At 40.5% G+C, this 17907-nt stretch overlaps 1 protein-coding gene across 1 annotated transcript in view; it reads right to left on the bottom strand.

Moving 5' to 3' along the window:
- LOC126260398 (dynein axonemal heavy chain 3-like) overlaps nt 1-17575 on the bottom strand; it is a 177625-nt gene extending 160050 nt beyond the window's left edge. Inside the window, exons 1-6 of the mRNA XM_049957726.1 lie at nt 17522-17575; nt 17326-17391; nt 17198-17210; nt 17055-17131; nt 16887-16966; nt 16540-16717 (exon numbers count right to left, since the gene is read on the bottom strand). Of these exons, the coding sequence (XP_049813683.1) occupies nt 16540-16717; nt 16887-16966; nt 17055-17131; nt 17198-17210; nt 17326-17391; nt 17522-17575 (468 nt within the window). The remainder of the gene's footprint in view (nt 1-16539; nt 16718-16886; nt 16967-17054; nt 17132-17197; nt 17211-17325; nt 17392-17521) is intronic.
- Between the last annotated feature and the right edge of the window lie 332 nt (nt 17576-17907).

The raw sequence follows: 17907 nt of genomic DNA on the forward strand, positions 1-17907 counted from the left end.
CCTATTCATGGGTCGCTTAGAGGAAGCCTTCTTGGTTACCCAAGCCTGCCAACCCAAAGTTTGGTACAGATTTATTGATGACATCTTCATGATCTGGACTCTCAGTGTAGAAGAACTCCAGAATTTCCTCTCCAACCTCAACTCCTTTGGTTCCATCAGATTCACCTCGTCCTACTCCAAATCCCATGCCACTTTCCTTGACGTTGACCTCCATCTGTTCAATGGCCAGCTTCACACGTCCGTCCACATCAAACCCACCAACAAGCAACAGTACCTCCATTATGACAGCTGCCACCCATTCCACATCAAACGGTCCCTTCCCTACAGCCTAGGTCTTCGTGGCAAATGAATCTGCTCCAGTCTGGAATCCCTGAACGATTACACCAACAATTATGAAAACAGCTTTCGCATCCCGCAACTACCCTCCCGACCTGGTACAGAAGCAAATAACCAGAGCCACTTCCTCATTCCCTCAAACCCAGAACCTCTCACAGAAGAATCACAAAAGTGCCCCTCTTGTGACAGGATACTTTCTGGGACTGGATCAGACTCTGAATGTGGCTCTCCAGCAGGGATACGACTTCCTCAAATCCTGCCCTGAAATGAGATCCATCATTCATGAAATCCTCCCCACTCCACCAAGAGTGTCTTTCTGCCATCCACCTAACCTTCATAACCTCTTAGTTATCCCTATGAAATCCCCAAACCACCTTCCCTACCCTCTGGCTCCTACCCTTATAACCGCCCCCGGTGTAAAACCTGTTCCACGCACCCTCCCATCACCACCTACTCCAGTCCTGTAACCCGGAAGGTGTACACGATCAAAGGCAGAGCCACGTGTGAAAGCACCCACGTGATTTACCAACTGACCTGCCTACACTGTGAAGCTTTCTATGTGGGAATGACCAGCAACAAACTGTCCATTCGCATGAATGGACACAGGCAGACAGTGTTTGTTGGTAATGAGGATCACCCTGTGGCTAAACATGCCTTGGTGCATGGCCAGCACTGGCAGAAGTAAAGCTGTGAGGACGGAACATGAATAGTGCTTGGGTAGCTCAGTTGGTAGAGCACTTGCCCGCGAACGGCAATGGTCCCGAGTTCGAGTCTCGGTCCAGTACACAGTTTTAATCTGCCAGGAAGTTTCATATCAGCGCACACTCCGCTGCAGAGTGAAAATCTCATTCTGGAAACATCCCCAGGCTGTGGCTAAGTCATGTCTCCACAAATTCCTTTCTTTCAGGAGTGCTAGTTCTGCATGGTTGGCAGGAGAGCTTCTGTAAAGTTTGGGAGGTAGGAGACGAGGTACTGGCAGAAGTAAAGCTGTGAGGATTGGGCAAGAGTCGTGCTTGGGTAGCTCAGTTGGTAGAGCACTTGCCCACGAAAGGCAAAGGTCCTGAGTTCGAGTCTCAGTCCAGTACGCAGTTTTAATCTGCCAGGGAGTTTCATATCAGCGCACACTCCGCTGCAGAGTGAAAATCTCATTCTGATCAGATGTTGTTTCCTGCTCACTTCTAGATGCTTATTCACTTCTCAACTCCATATTGTCTGCTGTCAATTGTGCTATCTTTTCCATCAAAATCCGCAACGCTTCTGCTTCTGACACACCTTGAATCGTTGACTCTGCCATTGTGTTGCTTTCGTTCTCAGTTAGTCATTTTGTTTTGGGACTAAGTACAAGAATAATCCAACTTCCTACAGCTCTCTATCATCATAAACCAATACAAAAGTAATCAAATTCCATGAAGAAAAGTAAATTTTACTGCCCCAAACACACTAACACATACTCTGACAACAGAAAATACTATGCCCACGCAAAACATCTAAAATCTGGCTTGCCAGGCTCCATACTCGAAAAAAAAAAAAAAAAAAAAAAAAAAGTTGTCAGCACGCACCACATCTTGTGACTGTACTTCAGGCGATGGGCTCGAATCTCGTATTGGACAGACAACGTCTGCTATTCTGACACCAAATGTTGTGGTATCAGATGCCAAATGTGGCGTGAAGGCACGAAATGTAGTGGGTGGGTGCCAGGAGGTGCCGTATTAAAATTTGCCTGAGCTTTTCAAACGATTTATTTGTTTCCACTACAATGCTCCGTTTGCCTCAGTCTGCATCACAGGGTTTTGCTATTCTGAGGCCACTGCCCCAGCAACCCAGCACTATGCGCTGTGTTGAGCCAGCCTTGTATGCCAGTGGAGTGCGTCAGTGTCAGTTCGCCGCGGTTGACTCAGTGGTCTACGTCCCTGCTGACTCAGCACCGGTCGGTGTGAGGTGCAGGTGGCCAGCTGAATCCTTCTTCTTGCCGGCGTGGCTGAGATCACGGTAACCAACAAGCGCCCACTTTCCAGCATCCGTATCTGCGGCCCTCACCTCAGAAGTCTCTGTCATGTGCTGGGACCAAAGACGACTGCCTGTGGTAGTGAGCCAAAGAGTGGCCTGCCATTGGCTGGCTGCAAACCCCGCATCAGCCTCAGAGGGTCGAACCAACAATCCACCGTGTACTGGGATGCTTGTGCCCCATCTGTTGCTGCGAGTAACCTGGTGGTGTGACATGTGCTCCTGTCCAGCAGAGCTGCCACACTTGAATGAATCTCGATAGAAAGCAACATCTATTTATACTCAGCTGCGTGCTCCTGTTTCGCTAATGCACCACTTCACGTCATGTACGCATAACACTTAGGTTGGCCAGTGGCCCTCTTCTGCCTGTGACTTGTGCCATTGAAACTGCTGTGTGCGCCCTCTCCTGCAGTTCTACACCCCGTGGCCTCTATTTGCCTTCGCAGTAGCTGGTATGTGTATCTTACTGCAATCTGGCCCGCACCAGGCTGTAACTCGTGCTCCAAATATCACACAAAACTAACTTTCCCTATCCTAAATGGTGGTGCCGCTACAAAACTATGTTTGTGGATGGAACCCCATAAGCATACCTTTAAAGATTCGGACTGTGATGTTTCCCATGTATAAGAATGTTTATAAGAACGTAACTCTTTAAGCTATAGAATCTCCATTGTCTGCTAATATATGTAGGGGAAATACTCAACTTACATACTTCTACAGGCCTCAACTACCCCTCATTTCTGCAGGACTCATCTCATTCTTTTCTTTCTAATATTTATTGATAAACTGTATCTTTATACATATCTCTTTCTTCCAGGCAATGGTTTATGCAAATAGCTGTTGTAACAATGATAATGATAATGATTTGTAGGCCAGGGCACTTAACACCAAGGTCATCAGTGCCCTGGCTTGAATTGAGTGGGAATGACCCTGGTAAAAAATTGGTTTGAATTAACAAAAAATCAGAAAACCAAGCTGTATCCACACACAAGAATGGAAAAAGTAACCTTGCTTTGATGATCCTCATAAAAGACTTTCAATAAAAGTCACACAGAACATAGTAGAATAACTAGATAAAACACCAGCACAGACATAGTTAAAAAGGGGACAGTGACTATGGCTGCTTGAATACTTAGAAATGATGTGTTACTGAGTGCCTCTGCGACACATTAGTTGTCACATCCAATATTTTGAGGTAAATCTGGAAATCTCACAAAATCTTAAACACAAGACCCACTCACTTCATTATCAATGTTGTGGGAGAGTCAAATCTGCCCTCAGGTCTTCAAATAAAATTACGGCTTACAAGAGCAACTCCTTCAGGTCATCATGGTGAGAAGGAAGTAGCCATAGTCACACTGAAGATTTTACTGAACACAGCTTATTATTCCTCACTACCAGCCACTGAGCCTCCCACCGACACATGGTCTTCTGGGTCACGTATGTGATACGGGCCTGCAGGGAGACTGAACACTGAGCAGGGCTGGAAGAAAGGTAGCCTCCTTGGCACCAGCATCAGCAGTTTCATATCCCTGTCTCCCTATGAGCCCTGGAAGCAAACAGAGAGTCATTTCCTTTTCCTGGCTTTGCAAGAGAAGAGGAGCATCCTGTGCTTCTTGCACCACCTGATGTTCTGGGTACATCTGACCAATAGCAAGAGGGTCACATATGGAATTGGAGGCTCATCAGCCTTGGCACAATAACTACCAACTGTACTCATGTGATAAGCCCCTGTGGACCACCTGAACCCACATAGTGAACTGCATCTAGTAGTTTGAAGTATGAAGGCCTTACAGATGCTCAAATCTGGCATCCACATTCAACCTGGGGTTACCCATAAGCATTATAGAGACGGAGCAGATGAGCACTGAGGGTTTGTGAGATATGTAACTAGTGCATTTATTGATGGTCAAAGCCTTCAGGCATCTTATCTTCAGTTCTTTATGGTGGGGCAGCCACATTAGCCCCTCATTGAAAGTGAGACTCATATACTACACCATCTTCTTAAAACTGAGAACAGTATCTCTCAGATTTAAAACAGGTGCACTATAAAGTAAAAGCAAGACACACAGTTTCCTACAGTCAGAATTTAAAATCTGGAGTATTTGACCATTTCTACAGTCAACTTATAGTCAAGTTCAATTGCTGAGTAGCTGTTGCAAGGTTGGAGATGGCACAGAAGATGGAGAAGTCGTCCATGAACAAGGAACATTGCACAGGGCACCTTCCTGTCGACATAATATTGTTGATCTCAGTTGCGAACACTATTACACTTAAAACACTCCACTGAATGACATGTCTCCTGCTTAAGTTGGTCAGACAGGCAATTCTTAACTATGTAGTCAAGGAAACCACACTTGTAGAGCTTAACAAAATGTTATGGCTCCATGTATTATTGTAGATCTTTTCCAAATCAAAGAATACACCAAAAAAGTATTGCTTATGAATGAAAGCTTGTTGAATCACTGCTTTGAGTCAGATCATGTTATCTAGTGTGGAGCAACACCTGCTGAACTCACACCAGGAGTGACTTAGTTTCAAGAGACCACACAACGTGCAAGATGATCACATGCTCCAGTGTCTTTCCTACGCAGTTTGTGAGACTGATGCCATGATAACTACTGGTGTTAGTCTGATCCTTCCCTGGTTTTAAAATCAGGATTATAATAGATTCTTTCCATGAGTTGGGAAAGTCACCTGTCAATCAAATTGCATCAAAGAGATGACCTCCTTCAACTGCAGGTTCAACTGTTTCAACATGCTGCACATTATCAGATCGTGAACAGGCACAGTAATATGAGCTACTGACAATGCAGAATCCAATTCCTGAGTGAGAAAGTCAGGTTGTATGCCTCCATACTGATAGAACAGAAATCAAAACAAAACCTCCTTGTGTCTCCCGATAATGTCACAAAGCTGGATTCTGGCTTGAATTATCTGTAACAACGTCTCTCAGTGATGGATGGAGTCACCCCTGCCATTGTACAGCTGCTGCTGGTGGTTGTGAGTTCTGCCTGGAAATCCTTGTAGTGATTTACTATATTTTGCTTGCAGGTCTGGATGTATTAATGGAGTTCAGGAACTCATGCAAAGACCTCTGCTTACTTTTATGTTTTATTTTCCTAACCTTAGCCTTCATAATTTGAGAGGTTGCAAGATTCATATCTGAAGGCCGCCGATTTAATCTTCATAAAGCCACCTTCCTTTCCTTGACTGCAGAACAACACTCACCATTCATTCCTCCAAGAGACAACCTGCTTCTTGGTGTTGCTGATGATCTGGAGTTGGATGCATCAGCAGTTTGGTGAATCATTACTGTAATTTGATCCACTCAGTCCTGAATGCCTTCATAATGTTTGGAAACAGCTAACTTGTTATACTTGTTGTTTCTGATGACCAATCTCAGTTGCTTCCTTTCATGACCTGCTCCATCTGGCAGACAGGCCCAGAAGGCAAGTGGTTGTGCCATGAAGATAATCATCCAGTTCCCAATGAGCAGTGTCTGCAAGGGCAGGCATGCAGAATGAGACGTCTCTTGCTCTATACAAACTCATTGGGGTGCTGAAATACGTATCTTGTACAATGTTAATCAATATGATGTCTGCAGCTTCTGTAGGGTCCCTGAGATATCCAAGTCCTGGAGAAAGTTGTGTTGGATCCCCATAGTGCACTATAACCATTAATGACTACTAAAAGGACAAAGGTATGGGGCAGTTCAGCAATGAGCTGTGTTGGGATCTCACTGTAACAGGATCATGGGATAGGAGGTACACAGAGTATACTGTGACATTAACTTAGGCCATTATCCTGAAAGTAACCACTTGTAGCCTTGTGGTTAAGGACACAGGTGAGGAATGGAATGTATCTTACTCCACCTTTCCCCTTTTATAATTAAGTCTCTCCTGTGGAGGTGACAGAATCCAAGTACAGGTATATCAGTAGTTTTAAAATGTGTCTCTTGAAGACGTGGGTAGATAGGTCTACTCTGTAAGAGAATTCTAAATTTCTCCATGTACATCCAGTATCCATTCATACACTACTGGACTATGGGAGCCATTTTAGAGGGACAGTTTTAATTTACGCTTATCTTTTCGCCAAGATAGTGAGGCACACAGCCTTGCTGTGCTGGTACTGTGAACGGTTGAAAGCAAGGGGAAACTACAGCCGTAATTTTTCCCAAGGGCATGCAGCTTTACTGTATGGTTAATGATGATGGCGTCCTCTTGGGTAAAATATTCCGGAGGTAAAATAGAACCCCATTTGGATCTCCGGGCGGGGACTACTCAAGAGGACGTCGTTATCAGGAGAAAGAAAACTGGCGTTCTACGGATCGGAGCGTGGAATGTCAGATCCCTTAATCGGGCAGGTAGGTTAGAAAATTTAAAAAGGGAAATGGATAGGTTAAAGTTAGATATAGTGGGAATTAGAGAAGTTCGGTGGCAGGAGGAACAAGACTTTTGGTCAGGCGAATACAGGGTTATAAATACAAAGTCAAATAGGGGTAATGCATAAATAATGAATAAAAAAATAGGAATGCAGATAAGCTACTACAAACAGCATAGTGAACACATTTTTGTGGCCAAGATAGACACGAAGCCCACGCCTACTACAATAGTACAAGTTCATATGTCAACTAGCTCTGCAGATAACGAAGAAATTGAAGAAATGTATGATGAAATAAAACAAATTATTCAGATAGTGAAGGGAGACGAAAATTTAATAGTCACGGGTGACTGGAATTCGGTAGCAGGAAAAGGAAGAGAAGGAAATGTAGTAGGTGAATATGGATTTGCGCTAAGAAATGAAAGAGGAAGCCGCCTGGTAGAATTTTGCACAGAGCACAACTTAATCACAGCTAACACTTGGTTCAAGAATCATAAAAGAAGGTTGTATACATGGAAGAAGCCTGGAGATACTGACAGATTTCAGATAGATTATATAATGGTAAGACAGAGATTTAGGAACCAGGTTTTAAATTGTAAGACATTTCCAGGAGCAGATGTGGACTCTGACCACAATCTATTGGTTATGAACTGTAGATTAAAACTGAAAACAACTGCAAAAAGGTGAGGATTTAAGGAGATGGGACCTGGATAAACTGACTAAACCAGAGGTTGTACAGAGTTTCAGGGAGAGTGTAAGGGAACAAATGGCAGGAATGGTGGAAATAAATACAATAGAAGAAGAATGGGTAGCTCTGAGGGATGAAGTAGTGAAGGCAGCAGAGGATCAAGTAGGTAAAAAGATGAGGGCTAGTAGAAATCCTTGGGTAAGAGAAGAAATATTGAATTTAATTGATGAAAGGAGAAAATATAAGAATGCAGTAAATGAAGCAGGCAAAAAGGAATACAAACGTCTCAAAAATGAGATCAACAGGAAGTGCAAAATGGCTAAGCACGGATGGCTAGAGGATAAATGTAAGGATGTAGAGGCTTATCTCACTAGGGGTAAGATAGATACTGCCTACCGGAAAATTAAAGAGACCTTTGGAGAAAAGAGAACCACTTGTATGAATATTAAGAGCTCAGATCAAAACCCAGTTCTAAGCAAAGAAGGGAAAGCAGAAATGTGGAAGGAGAATATAGAGGGTCTATACAAGAGCGATGTACTTGAGGACAATATTATGGAAATGGTAGAGGATGTAAATGAAGATGAAATGGGAGATATGATACAGCGTGAAGGGTTTGACAGGGCACTGAAAGACATGAGTCAAAACAAGGCCCCAGGAGTAGACAACATTCCATTAGAATTACTGACGGCCTTGGGAGAGCCAGTCCTGACAAAACTCTACCATTTGGTGAGGAAGATGTATGAGACAGGCGAAATACCCTCAGACTTCAAGAAGAATATAATAATTCCAATCCCAAAGAAAGCAGGTGTTGACAGATGTGAAAATTACCGAACTATCAGTTTAATAAGTCACAGCTGCAAAATACTAATACGAATTCTTTACAGACGAATGGAAAAAATAGTAGAAGCCGACCTAGGGGAAGATCAGTTTGGATTCCTTAGAAATATAGGAACATGTGAGGCAATACTGACCCTACGACTTATCGTAGAAGCTGGATTAAGGAAAGGCAAACCTACGTTTCTAGCATTTGTAGACTTAGAGAAAGCTTTTGACAATGTTGACTGGAATACTCTCTTTCAAATTCTGAAGGAGGCAGGGGTAAAATATAGGGAGCGAAATGCTATTTACAATTTGTATAGAAACCAAATGGCAGTTATAAGAGTAGAGGGGCATGAAAGAGAAGCAGTGGTTGGGAAGGGAGTGAGACAGGGTTGTAGCCTCTCCTCAATGTTATTCAATCTGTATATTGAGCAAGCAGTAAAGGAAACAAAAGAAAAATTTGGAGTAGGTTTTTAAAATCCATGGAGAAGAATTAAAAACATTGAGGTTCGCTGATGACATTGTAATTCTGTCAGAGACAGCAAAGGACTTGGAAGAGCAGTTGAACAGAATGGATAGTGTCTTGAAAGGAGGATATATGATGAACATGAACAAAAGCAAAACGAGGATAATGGAGTGTAGTCGAATTAAGTCCGGTGATGCTGAGGTTATTAGATTAGGAAATGAGACACTTAAAGTAGTAAAGGAGTTTTGCTATTTGGGGAGCAAAATAACTGATGATGGTCGAAGTAGAGAGGGTATAAAATGTAGACTGCCAATGGAAAGGAAATCGTTTCTGAAGAAGAGAAATTTGTTAACATAAAGTATAGATTTAAGTGTCAGGAAGTTGTTTCTGAAAGTATTTGTATGGAGTGTAGCCATGTATGGAAGTGAAACATGGACGATAAATAGTTTAGACAATAAGAGAATAGAATCTTTCGAAATGTGGTGCTACAAAAGAATGCTGAAGATTAGATGGGGAGATCTCATAACTAATGAGGAGATGTTGAATAGGATGGGGAGAAGAGAAGTTTGTGGCACAACTTGACTAGAAGAAGGGATTGGTTGGTAGGACATGTTCTGAGGCATCAAGGGATCACCAATTTAGTATTGGAGGGCAGCGTGGAGGGTAAAAATCGTAGAGGGAGACCAAGAGATGAATACACCAAGCAGATTCAGAAGGATGTAGATTGCAGTAGGTACTGGGAGATGAAGATGTTTGCACAGGATAGAGTAGCATGGAGAGCTGCATCAAAACAGTCTCAGGACTGATGACCACAACAACAACAGTGAGGCACTTGCAGAGCAAGGGGAATGGAGGGGCTGTCAGGGTCTGTTGATGAGGAATCTACCTCCATGATGTCCTCCTTATCAGCCAGACATGTCAGAATGAAGTCTGATGGTGCCCAAAACAGCATTTGACCTAAATGTCATGACCCTTTACCTTCTCTTTCCCCTTAGTGGGTGATGGTGATTGAAACAGTTGAGAGGCACTCTGATTTTTGGGTGCCTTCTCTAAGTTCACTGTTGAAGTCTTGCCTTTCTCCTGTATCATTGCTGCCAGTATCATTACACCTTTACTCTCTTTGTTTTGCCTTGTACAGGTGCAACCAAAGGTGCTGATAGCGAATAGCAGTTCACTCGAGGTGGTCTGTGCTAAAGCATCTACCTCTTGGCAAGTTTATTTATCAAAGAAGCAAAAAATGTAACGAGGGCAGGGGATTTCATCACCTTATTATTTTTTCAATTTCCATGTAAGGGATCTGCTTGGTCACATTTACTTCCTGAATTTTTCATCCCTCAGCAAAAATTGGGCAGTCTCAGCTACAGACTAGGTGACTCCAAGAGTGGTTGATGCATATCACTGGAGATGAACAGTCAGTGACTGTGTCAATGGCTGCCTTTCCACATTTCCCACCAGTCACTTCACCTCTGCAACTCAGCATTGTTTGGTCAAATTGCTGGCATCTGAAACATCTTATCTGGTTAAGTATATAGAGCCTAACTCTAAGTTGGAGAAACCTTGCCATGATATGTTCAGATAGCATCAGGAAATTGAAGGCCACAATGAAGATAGCAGTCTTCTCAATCTCTCTATTATTCCTTTGCATCCTTTGTTCCAAATTTACTATCCCCTATGATGCCCATTCTTGTTTGAGTTCTGAGGTGTCTACTTCAATAAAATCACAACATGTGACCACATCTTAGCTCGATTTGATGTAGTTTTGCAACTAACCATTATGTCACATTAAACCAGTTTTTGTGACTTCCTAACCTATTCCACCTGCTTTTCCCTGTCAACCACAAGTGGGAAGTAGCCATTTTGTAACCATTTAATAGAGTTTAAGGTACCAACAAGCACTTCCAATCCTCTATGAATGTAGAAAGGGACACTATTTCAAATGCCCCCTCCATCCTCTTGCTCATTAGGAACACATTCTGTTTTATGACTCCTTGAGCTCTGTTACTAAACACAATCTAATTTTCAAGACTAGCCTCATTCAATCATTTTGATGAGTTAGAGTGAATACTCCCAGATGCTACATCAATCATGTTGGGATGGAGTTAGTAAACTGATTTTCCATCATGTTTCCATGAGCAGCTAGAGACACATAGATCCACCCAGAGCCCTGCTTGCCTCAGCAAGTCTCATGCAACTTAAATGTGGCAAGTTCCCCGGAAGATGCCCTCTGCAGACTGATACACCTCTCAGCAGCCATGCATGTCATCAGTGCACAGCACACCTTGAGAATGAAGTTTCTTTATAGAGGTTTGTGCCCTGTCATACACTGCTTTCCATTTCCAAACTGCCTGGTGATCATTGAAGCATCCCCAGAGTTTACAGATAGAGTATGGATGGCACTACCCAATCTGCAGCTCAGGAAACCCATGTTTTCCAAGTCCATGCCCAGCAATGAATGCTCGCCGAGGTTCTCATCATTTAGCTCAGCCCGAGGGGCACATGTGGCTTAACCGATGCCACAGACACAGCAAGCAGTACCCTCTGGTTATCATAAGAAACCATGTGGGGCACTGCACATATGCAGCAATTTCAAAATAAAAATTTGCAGTAACATAATGAGTTATTTAATGTAGTGCAACTGATCTGGCCAAAATGCAAATTAGATAACCATAGTTTCCTGTTTCAACCAGATGCAGAACACATTTTTTTGTAATTAGGTTTGCTTAATGTGGTAACCATCACTTGAATTCAGTGCTGTTTCCACAGCACACAGAAGCAAAAGGTTTCTAGTGTATGCTTCTCTTCTATGTATGCGCTTCTTTGGTGCAGTGCGAGTATGGCATGAAAAAAAAAAAAAACATCTCTGTGAGAAGAATGTAGTGTGATGGTAATGCCATTCTGTATATTGTATGTGTGTGTTTTCTGTAATACATTTATCAACAGTGACAATGCATGCATTTTAATTCAAAGACACGAGGTACAAGAACTGATGATGACAATGGCGGTTGACATTCTATCCTAGCTGATGATGAAGGAAACAATTCACAATGATGGAACTATCTGTGAAGATTGGTTGCCTGCACAGTAATAATTATTTCACATGGTAAATTAATGTTCTTTCACTGATAAAACGTAGTGAGGCATGGGTTACCTGGATTTGCAACATGTTAAAATCAATTAAACATGGAGAAAAAGAACAAAAATGAGAAGGCCTTATCCATCATTCTAATGTTAGTTGAAGACTGCTACCTAGACATGACAGGCACTCTAAAACTAGTGAAGGAAGCATGGGAAAAATTGGACAAAATACCCTGAAACAACAGCCTACTTGACACTATATCCAAGATGGGGGACTTAGTAAATATGAAGAAAGAAGTTGATTATGACTATGGATGACTATGTAACAATGATACTGGCTGCCAATAGATTAGTGAAGCATAGGGGCTTTACCTTTGATGACAAAACAGTTGCAAGCTTCATGCTTCTAGAACTGCTTTTAGAGAAGTATGAAGGCCTCATTAGAAGTTTAGAAAGAGATGAAGACAGATTGACCATAGACTTTGTCATCAACAGACTAGAATTAGAAGAGAAGAGGCTGGAATCAGACTCGAAGGCTGCTAAGAGCTGAGAAGAAGCCACAGCACATGCAGTACATGGTGGAGGTCATAACCAACACAAGTCTGGCTCAAGCCACTATAAAAATGATAACAAAACCAAAAAGATGAGAAGAACGCAGCCAGCAGAAACAGACTATGTTTCTCTTGTGGTGAAGCAGATCATGTTGCCAAGGAATGCCCACATTTCCATGGAAAGGGAAGTGTTGTCTTGAAAGCAGAATAGTCATTTGGGGTAAACAATCCACCTAACAGAAGTGCCTCTGATGAAAGAACTGGATGGGAACTTATTGCCTGTTAAACAAATGGACAAGAAATGAATGTACATTAGATTAAAAATGGTGATGTTAATGCATGTATTGGTGAGAAGGAAGTGTTGAGAGAAAGATCATCAGGCAGTGATGTCTGTTTACTGCACTGTGAATATTACAAAGAGAATAACAGTACAGTGATGCCCCACAACAACAAAACACATCTACAAGTGGGAAATGAAGCAGCAGCCAGACGGTCACAAATTTTGTGGCACCAAAGACTTGGACACAGAGAAGTATTACCCAAAGTATAAGTCACTAAGTATGAAGTAAAATGTGAAGCATGTGTGCAAGGAAAACTGAAAAGACAGCCTTTCAAACCAAGCCATACTACTACTGAAGATGTTCTAGAATTGGTATATAGGGATGTGGGCTATATTAGACAGACCTCCTTAGATGTGTTTGATTTATTTTTAGAGTTTACAGGATGTGCACAGTGTGAGAAAGAGAGAAAACTGCAAAGTTTCCTATTGTACAAGGGGACTGAGTGCATCAACAGAAAATTTGAGCAGTTGTTCAAGAAAGAGGACATATTACATTGGAAAAGCATGGTTTACTCTCCCCCATCCAATGGAGAAACAGAGCACCTGAATCAAACCCTTATATCCATTGTTTGGTGTCTACTATTCCAAGGTGGTCTATTATTCCAAGGTGGTTTGATAACAACTTATGGGGAAAAGCTATGATGTTGGCATGCTAAACACAGAATTGATGCCCAAAAAGATCCCTTGGTGGAAAAATCATGTATAAAATCTGGAAGCAGAAAGGACATATTAAAGTTGGCCTTATAACACTCAATGTGTCTGACTGCAGAGTATGGACAAGCACATTGACATTGACAAACATGGGGAATGGGCATAAGAATGTGTTTCCAGGGGAAGTAATCATGAAAGAGATGATCCACACAGCAATGAAGTGACAGCAGACAATGTCTATATGGTGAAGTTGAGCTTTCCTGATCTATCAACAGACAGCAACAACATACCGCCAAGGAGTGCAGAAATGGTAGCAGACAATGTGATTGAGTCAACAGCTGACCAAGGAGATGGCAACCAATTCACAGTTGGAGAAGATGATGGATATGATTCTGAATCCAAATAGTGAAATGGGATTATGACTATCTTCAAGTCTGGCAAAGCTGATGAAATGTTTTAAACCATGTGTAATGTGAAACCATCTGATCAAACATCATTAGAAGAGACTCAAGCCTCAATTCACAGGGACAAGTGGTGTACAGCCATGGAGCTGGCGATGAGTAGCCTAAAACTTTACAATACATGGCAACTTGTTGACAGATCAAAAGCTGATCATGTCAGAGGAAGTAATTGGGTGTTTGCTGCAAAGAGAAACAGAGAAGGTGAGATTACTAAATATAAAGTAAGATTAGTAGCTTTGGGTTTTATCCAAATATTTGGAGTTGATTACTGGGAAAGCTACAGCCCAGTAATGAGACAATGTAGCTTGAGGATTCTGATAGCAAATACAGTACTTGGGCAATGGAAAACCAAATACACTGATGTAGAAACTCCTTATCTCAGTAAGTGGTACCATTTTCATGGCGCAACCAAAATTGTTTAGTGTGAGGATTATAGTGTGTTTATTTAGTAAGAGTTTGTATGGGCTTCACCATGCAGGAAAGGACTAGAACGATTTTTATCTGCTTTGTGATGAAAAAGTTAGGTTTGGAACAATGTGAAAAGGATCCTTGTATACTCTTCTCTCATCAAGTGATCATTGGGGGGCATGTTGATGATGTTGTTGTAATAGGTGAGAAAGAGAGGATTGAAAAATTCTAGAATGTTTTGAAATATCACATTAGTGTTAAAGCAATGGATGAGATGTTGTTAATTTTAGGACTTAAGATTGAGCAATCACAAGGGCAAGTGAAATTAAACCAAACTAGCTACAGTCATTCAGCAGACACTGCAAGAGTTTAAAATGCATAACTACAAGGCATAGATACTCCATGTAAGGAGAACCATTTTGGTGAAGATGAGAATGGGGCAAAAATTGTAGCAAAATACAATGGGTTCTTTGTTGTATATATCCACATGTACTCGACCTGATATTTCCTTTATTGCAGGAAGGTTGAGTCAGTTCAATTCTAAACCAAGAGTTTCTCATTGGGACAGAGTAAAAAGGGTGTTTCTTTCCTGCAGCAAACTAAAGGTTTGAGCTTATGTTTCAATGCCTGTTGTTCTGATCCTAGTGCATTCAGTGGTTCTGACTGGGCAAATGACCCATCTGACAGTAAATCTATAACAGGGTACACAATATCATTAGGTGGAGCAGCAATCAGCTGGAAATGTAAAAGGCAACCCATTGCAGCCACCTCCACACTAAAAGCTGAATGCATTGCAATGTTCAAGACATGCAAGGAAGTGGAATGGTTTGTAGGTTTTTCAAATGAGATCAACTATTCTGAATTTGTTGGACTTCTCCTGCAGGTCAGTGCTGACAACACTGGTGATACTGACATTACCAAGAAAAAGGATGTATCAGAAAGAACCAAAAATTTCAGTGTGTTCTATCATAAATTCAGGCAGACTTTAATTATGTGTCAAACAATAACAACACTGCAGACATTTTAACTAAAGGTCATAGCGGTATTAAAACTGAGAGATTCAGAGACATGTTAGGATTAAAAGAAGTATTACATGATGCTGGACTACCTACTGTTAAATTTTGTCTCATTTGTGTTCTAATGTTTAATAATGTATTTCTGCAATGTGGACTGGATTAGTTATTTTCTTATGATGTCCACTGGGGGGAAGTTTTGTAATTAGGTTTACTTAATGCAGTGACCATCATTCGAATTCAGTGCCATTTCCAGAGCACTCAGAAGCTAAGGGTTTCTAGCATATGCTTCTCTTCTCTGTAATTGGTTCTTTGGGGCAGTGAGATTAAGGCCTGAAAAAAACATCTCTGTGAGAAGAATGTAGTGTGACAGTAGTGCCATGCTGTATATTGCATGTGTGTGTTTTCAATAATACATTCATCAATGGTGGTGATGTGTGTATTTTAATTCAACTGCCCACCCATGGCCATATGTCAATACTCACAGCACACATAAAAATTACAGCACATTTTCTGCAAAGTACGACTAAAACCAACTAAAATATGAATCAAAGCCATACCGAAACTTCAGGGACCCACAAATTTAATTAAGCTGCAGTCTGTTTTAGGTAAAAAAACTTTATACCAGACTGTTAAGAGCTAGTATTACCCAGTTACTAAACATTTTAATGACACAGAGAAAATGTGAAAAATTTACTTGGATCTGACTATGCTTACAACTTAGTCCATCATTAATGACTTTCTTCTCAGTAGTACTTTAAACTTTAATTTCTCTTGCTTTCTTCCTTTTGTAGCATTTATACGTATTTATGGCAATGTTATTTACCATGGTGTGCATTATAGTGTAGTCATTATGATCAAGGATGAATAAATTAAAAGTTAAGTCAAAATTAACAGTTACAACAAATGAATGAAAGTGAGCCAGAAAGGAGAAATGCATAAATGTATAAACAAGATTTTCTAAAAATGGAATTTTTTTGCTTATAGGTGGCTGGGCAACTAGCTGAAAGGGAGGGGCAAATATCTTTCAGTGTTGAAACAAACCATTTACAACAAACTAAATGTTCAAAATATCAAACCTATTTGAGAAATGTGATAGTGAAATTTACTAAGGTGTGAGTACCTGTATTTGAATGAGAAAATTACAACTAAAGTTTCCAGCATAATTGTGTGAGGATTTAGATTTTGCAAACTACTACATATAATTATGTTACAAACTGACAGTTTATATTTTTCCTCTATTTTTAACATGCACACATTTCATCTCTTTTCAGAGTACATGCATGAATCGCATTATGGAAGAGACACGAATATAATATTATCTGTGACCAAAATAATACTGACCTCCTTATCTGCATAATGGAGTTTTCCAAGACCTGACAAGTAATGGTCCCTGACCTCCTCTGTTTCTTCTTTCTTAGTATTGACAGTATATGTAAATGACTTTGTAAGTAAAACAAAATTTGATGCTGAAATGTATGTCTGGAGACCCACTGCTCTATAGAAATTATCCTGAACAGGTCTGGAAAATAAGATTATTAAGCATAGATGAGATTACAATACATTATGCATGAGATATAAAAATTGAAAATGGATAGCAGTGCAAGAAAAAAAGCATTAAATACTTTAAACAACTGTGTGACAATCACCAAATTCTAATTTCATGCAAAATGCATTAATGCAAAAATGACTTCAATATTATATTTATGAAGATCAGTAAAGCAATGAAATCCACTATACAATTTATTTTGTAATCAACATCATACAAATCCTAATTGTATAATAAGTAATACATTAAATTAACTGATTATTCAATGCCAATGATGTTACTGTCAATCATATTCATTTAAAGAAAATACCTGTTCAAACTGAACTACCTTACATTTGCCACATCTTACAGATTTATACATGTTATTTGAAATAAAGTAAGGAAAATCTAAGACAAAAAAAAAAAAAAAAAAAAAAAAAAAAAAAAAAAAAAAAAAAAATTCACATCACATACATAAACATGGGACCTGTTAAGAAAAGGGTTACATAAACACATAAAAAAGTAAGAAACACTTTAAATTGAACCACTGATTATTCAGTTCCACTGATGTTACTGCCAGTCATAATCATTAAATAAAATACCTGTTCAAACTGAACTACCTTACATTTGCCACATCTTATAGATTTATAAGTGTTTTTTGAAAAGAACTAAGGAAAATCTAAAGCAGCAAGAAAAAAACTTCGTATCACATCCGTAAACAAAAGTTGGAGCCAACTTCTTCCTTCCAGGGGTTGCACACTACCAGTTTCACTAACCATATACTCCTCACAAAACTACCTCAAATTTTCTGCCGGTCATTGAGGCTCTCCTACTATACTGCCAAATTAGCATCCTTGAAAGGTATCCAAAGCAGAGAGTTTAAATTAACAACATCTCAGGTTTGTTGCTTATTTAAGATCTTTTTCTTCCTATTACATGATTTGTCCCAGAAATATTAATCCATTAACATTACCTGAGAGAGTTGGGGAAGTCTGCAAGAAAAGAAGAGAAATGAAGGAGGAGAACTTTTGAGGAGATCTTCATAAGAAGTGCATGGATAGTATAACTGGTAGTATTCTGCCTGTAGAAGGCAGGGATTCAAAGTTAAAGTGCCAGTTTGGCACACAATTTCTACAAACGAGAGAAATATTACTCACAGGAATTTCTCCACAAAGAATGAAAGA

This window comes from Schistocerca nitens, chromosome 5 (assembly GCF_023898315.1).
Source record: "Schistocerca nitens isolate TAMUIC-IGC-003100 chromosome 5, iqSchNite1.1, whole genome shotgun sequence".
Taxonomy (NCBI): domain Eukaryota; kingdom Metazoa; phylum Arthropoda; class Insecta; order Orthoptera; family Acrididae; genus Schistocerca; species Schistocerca nitens.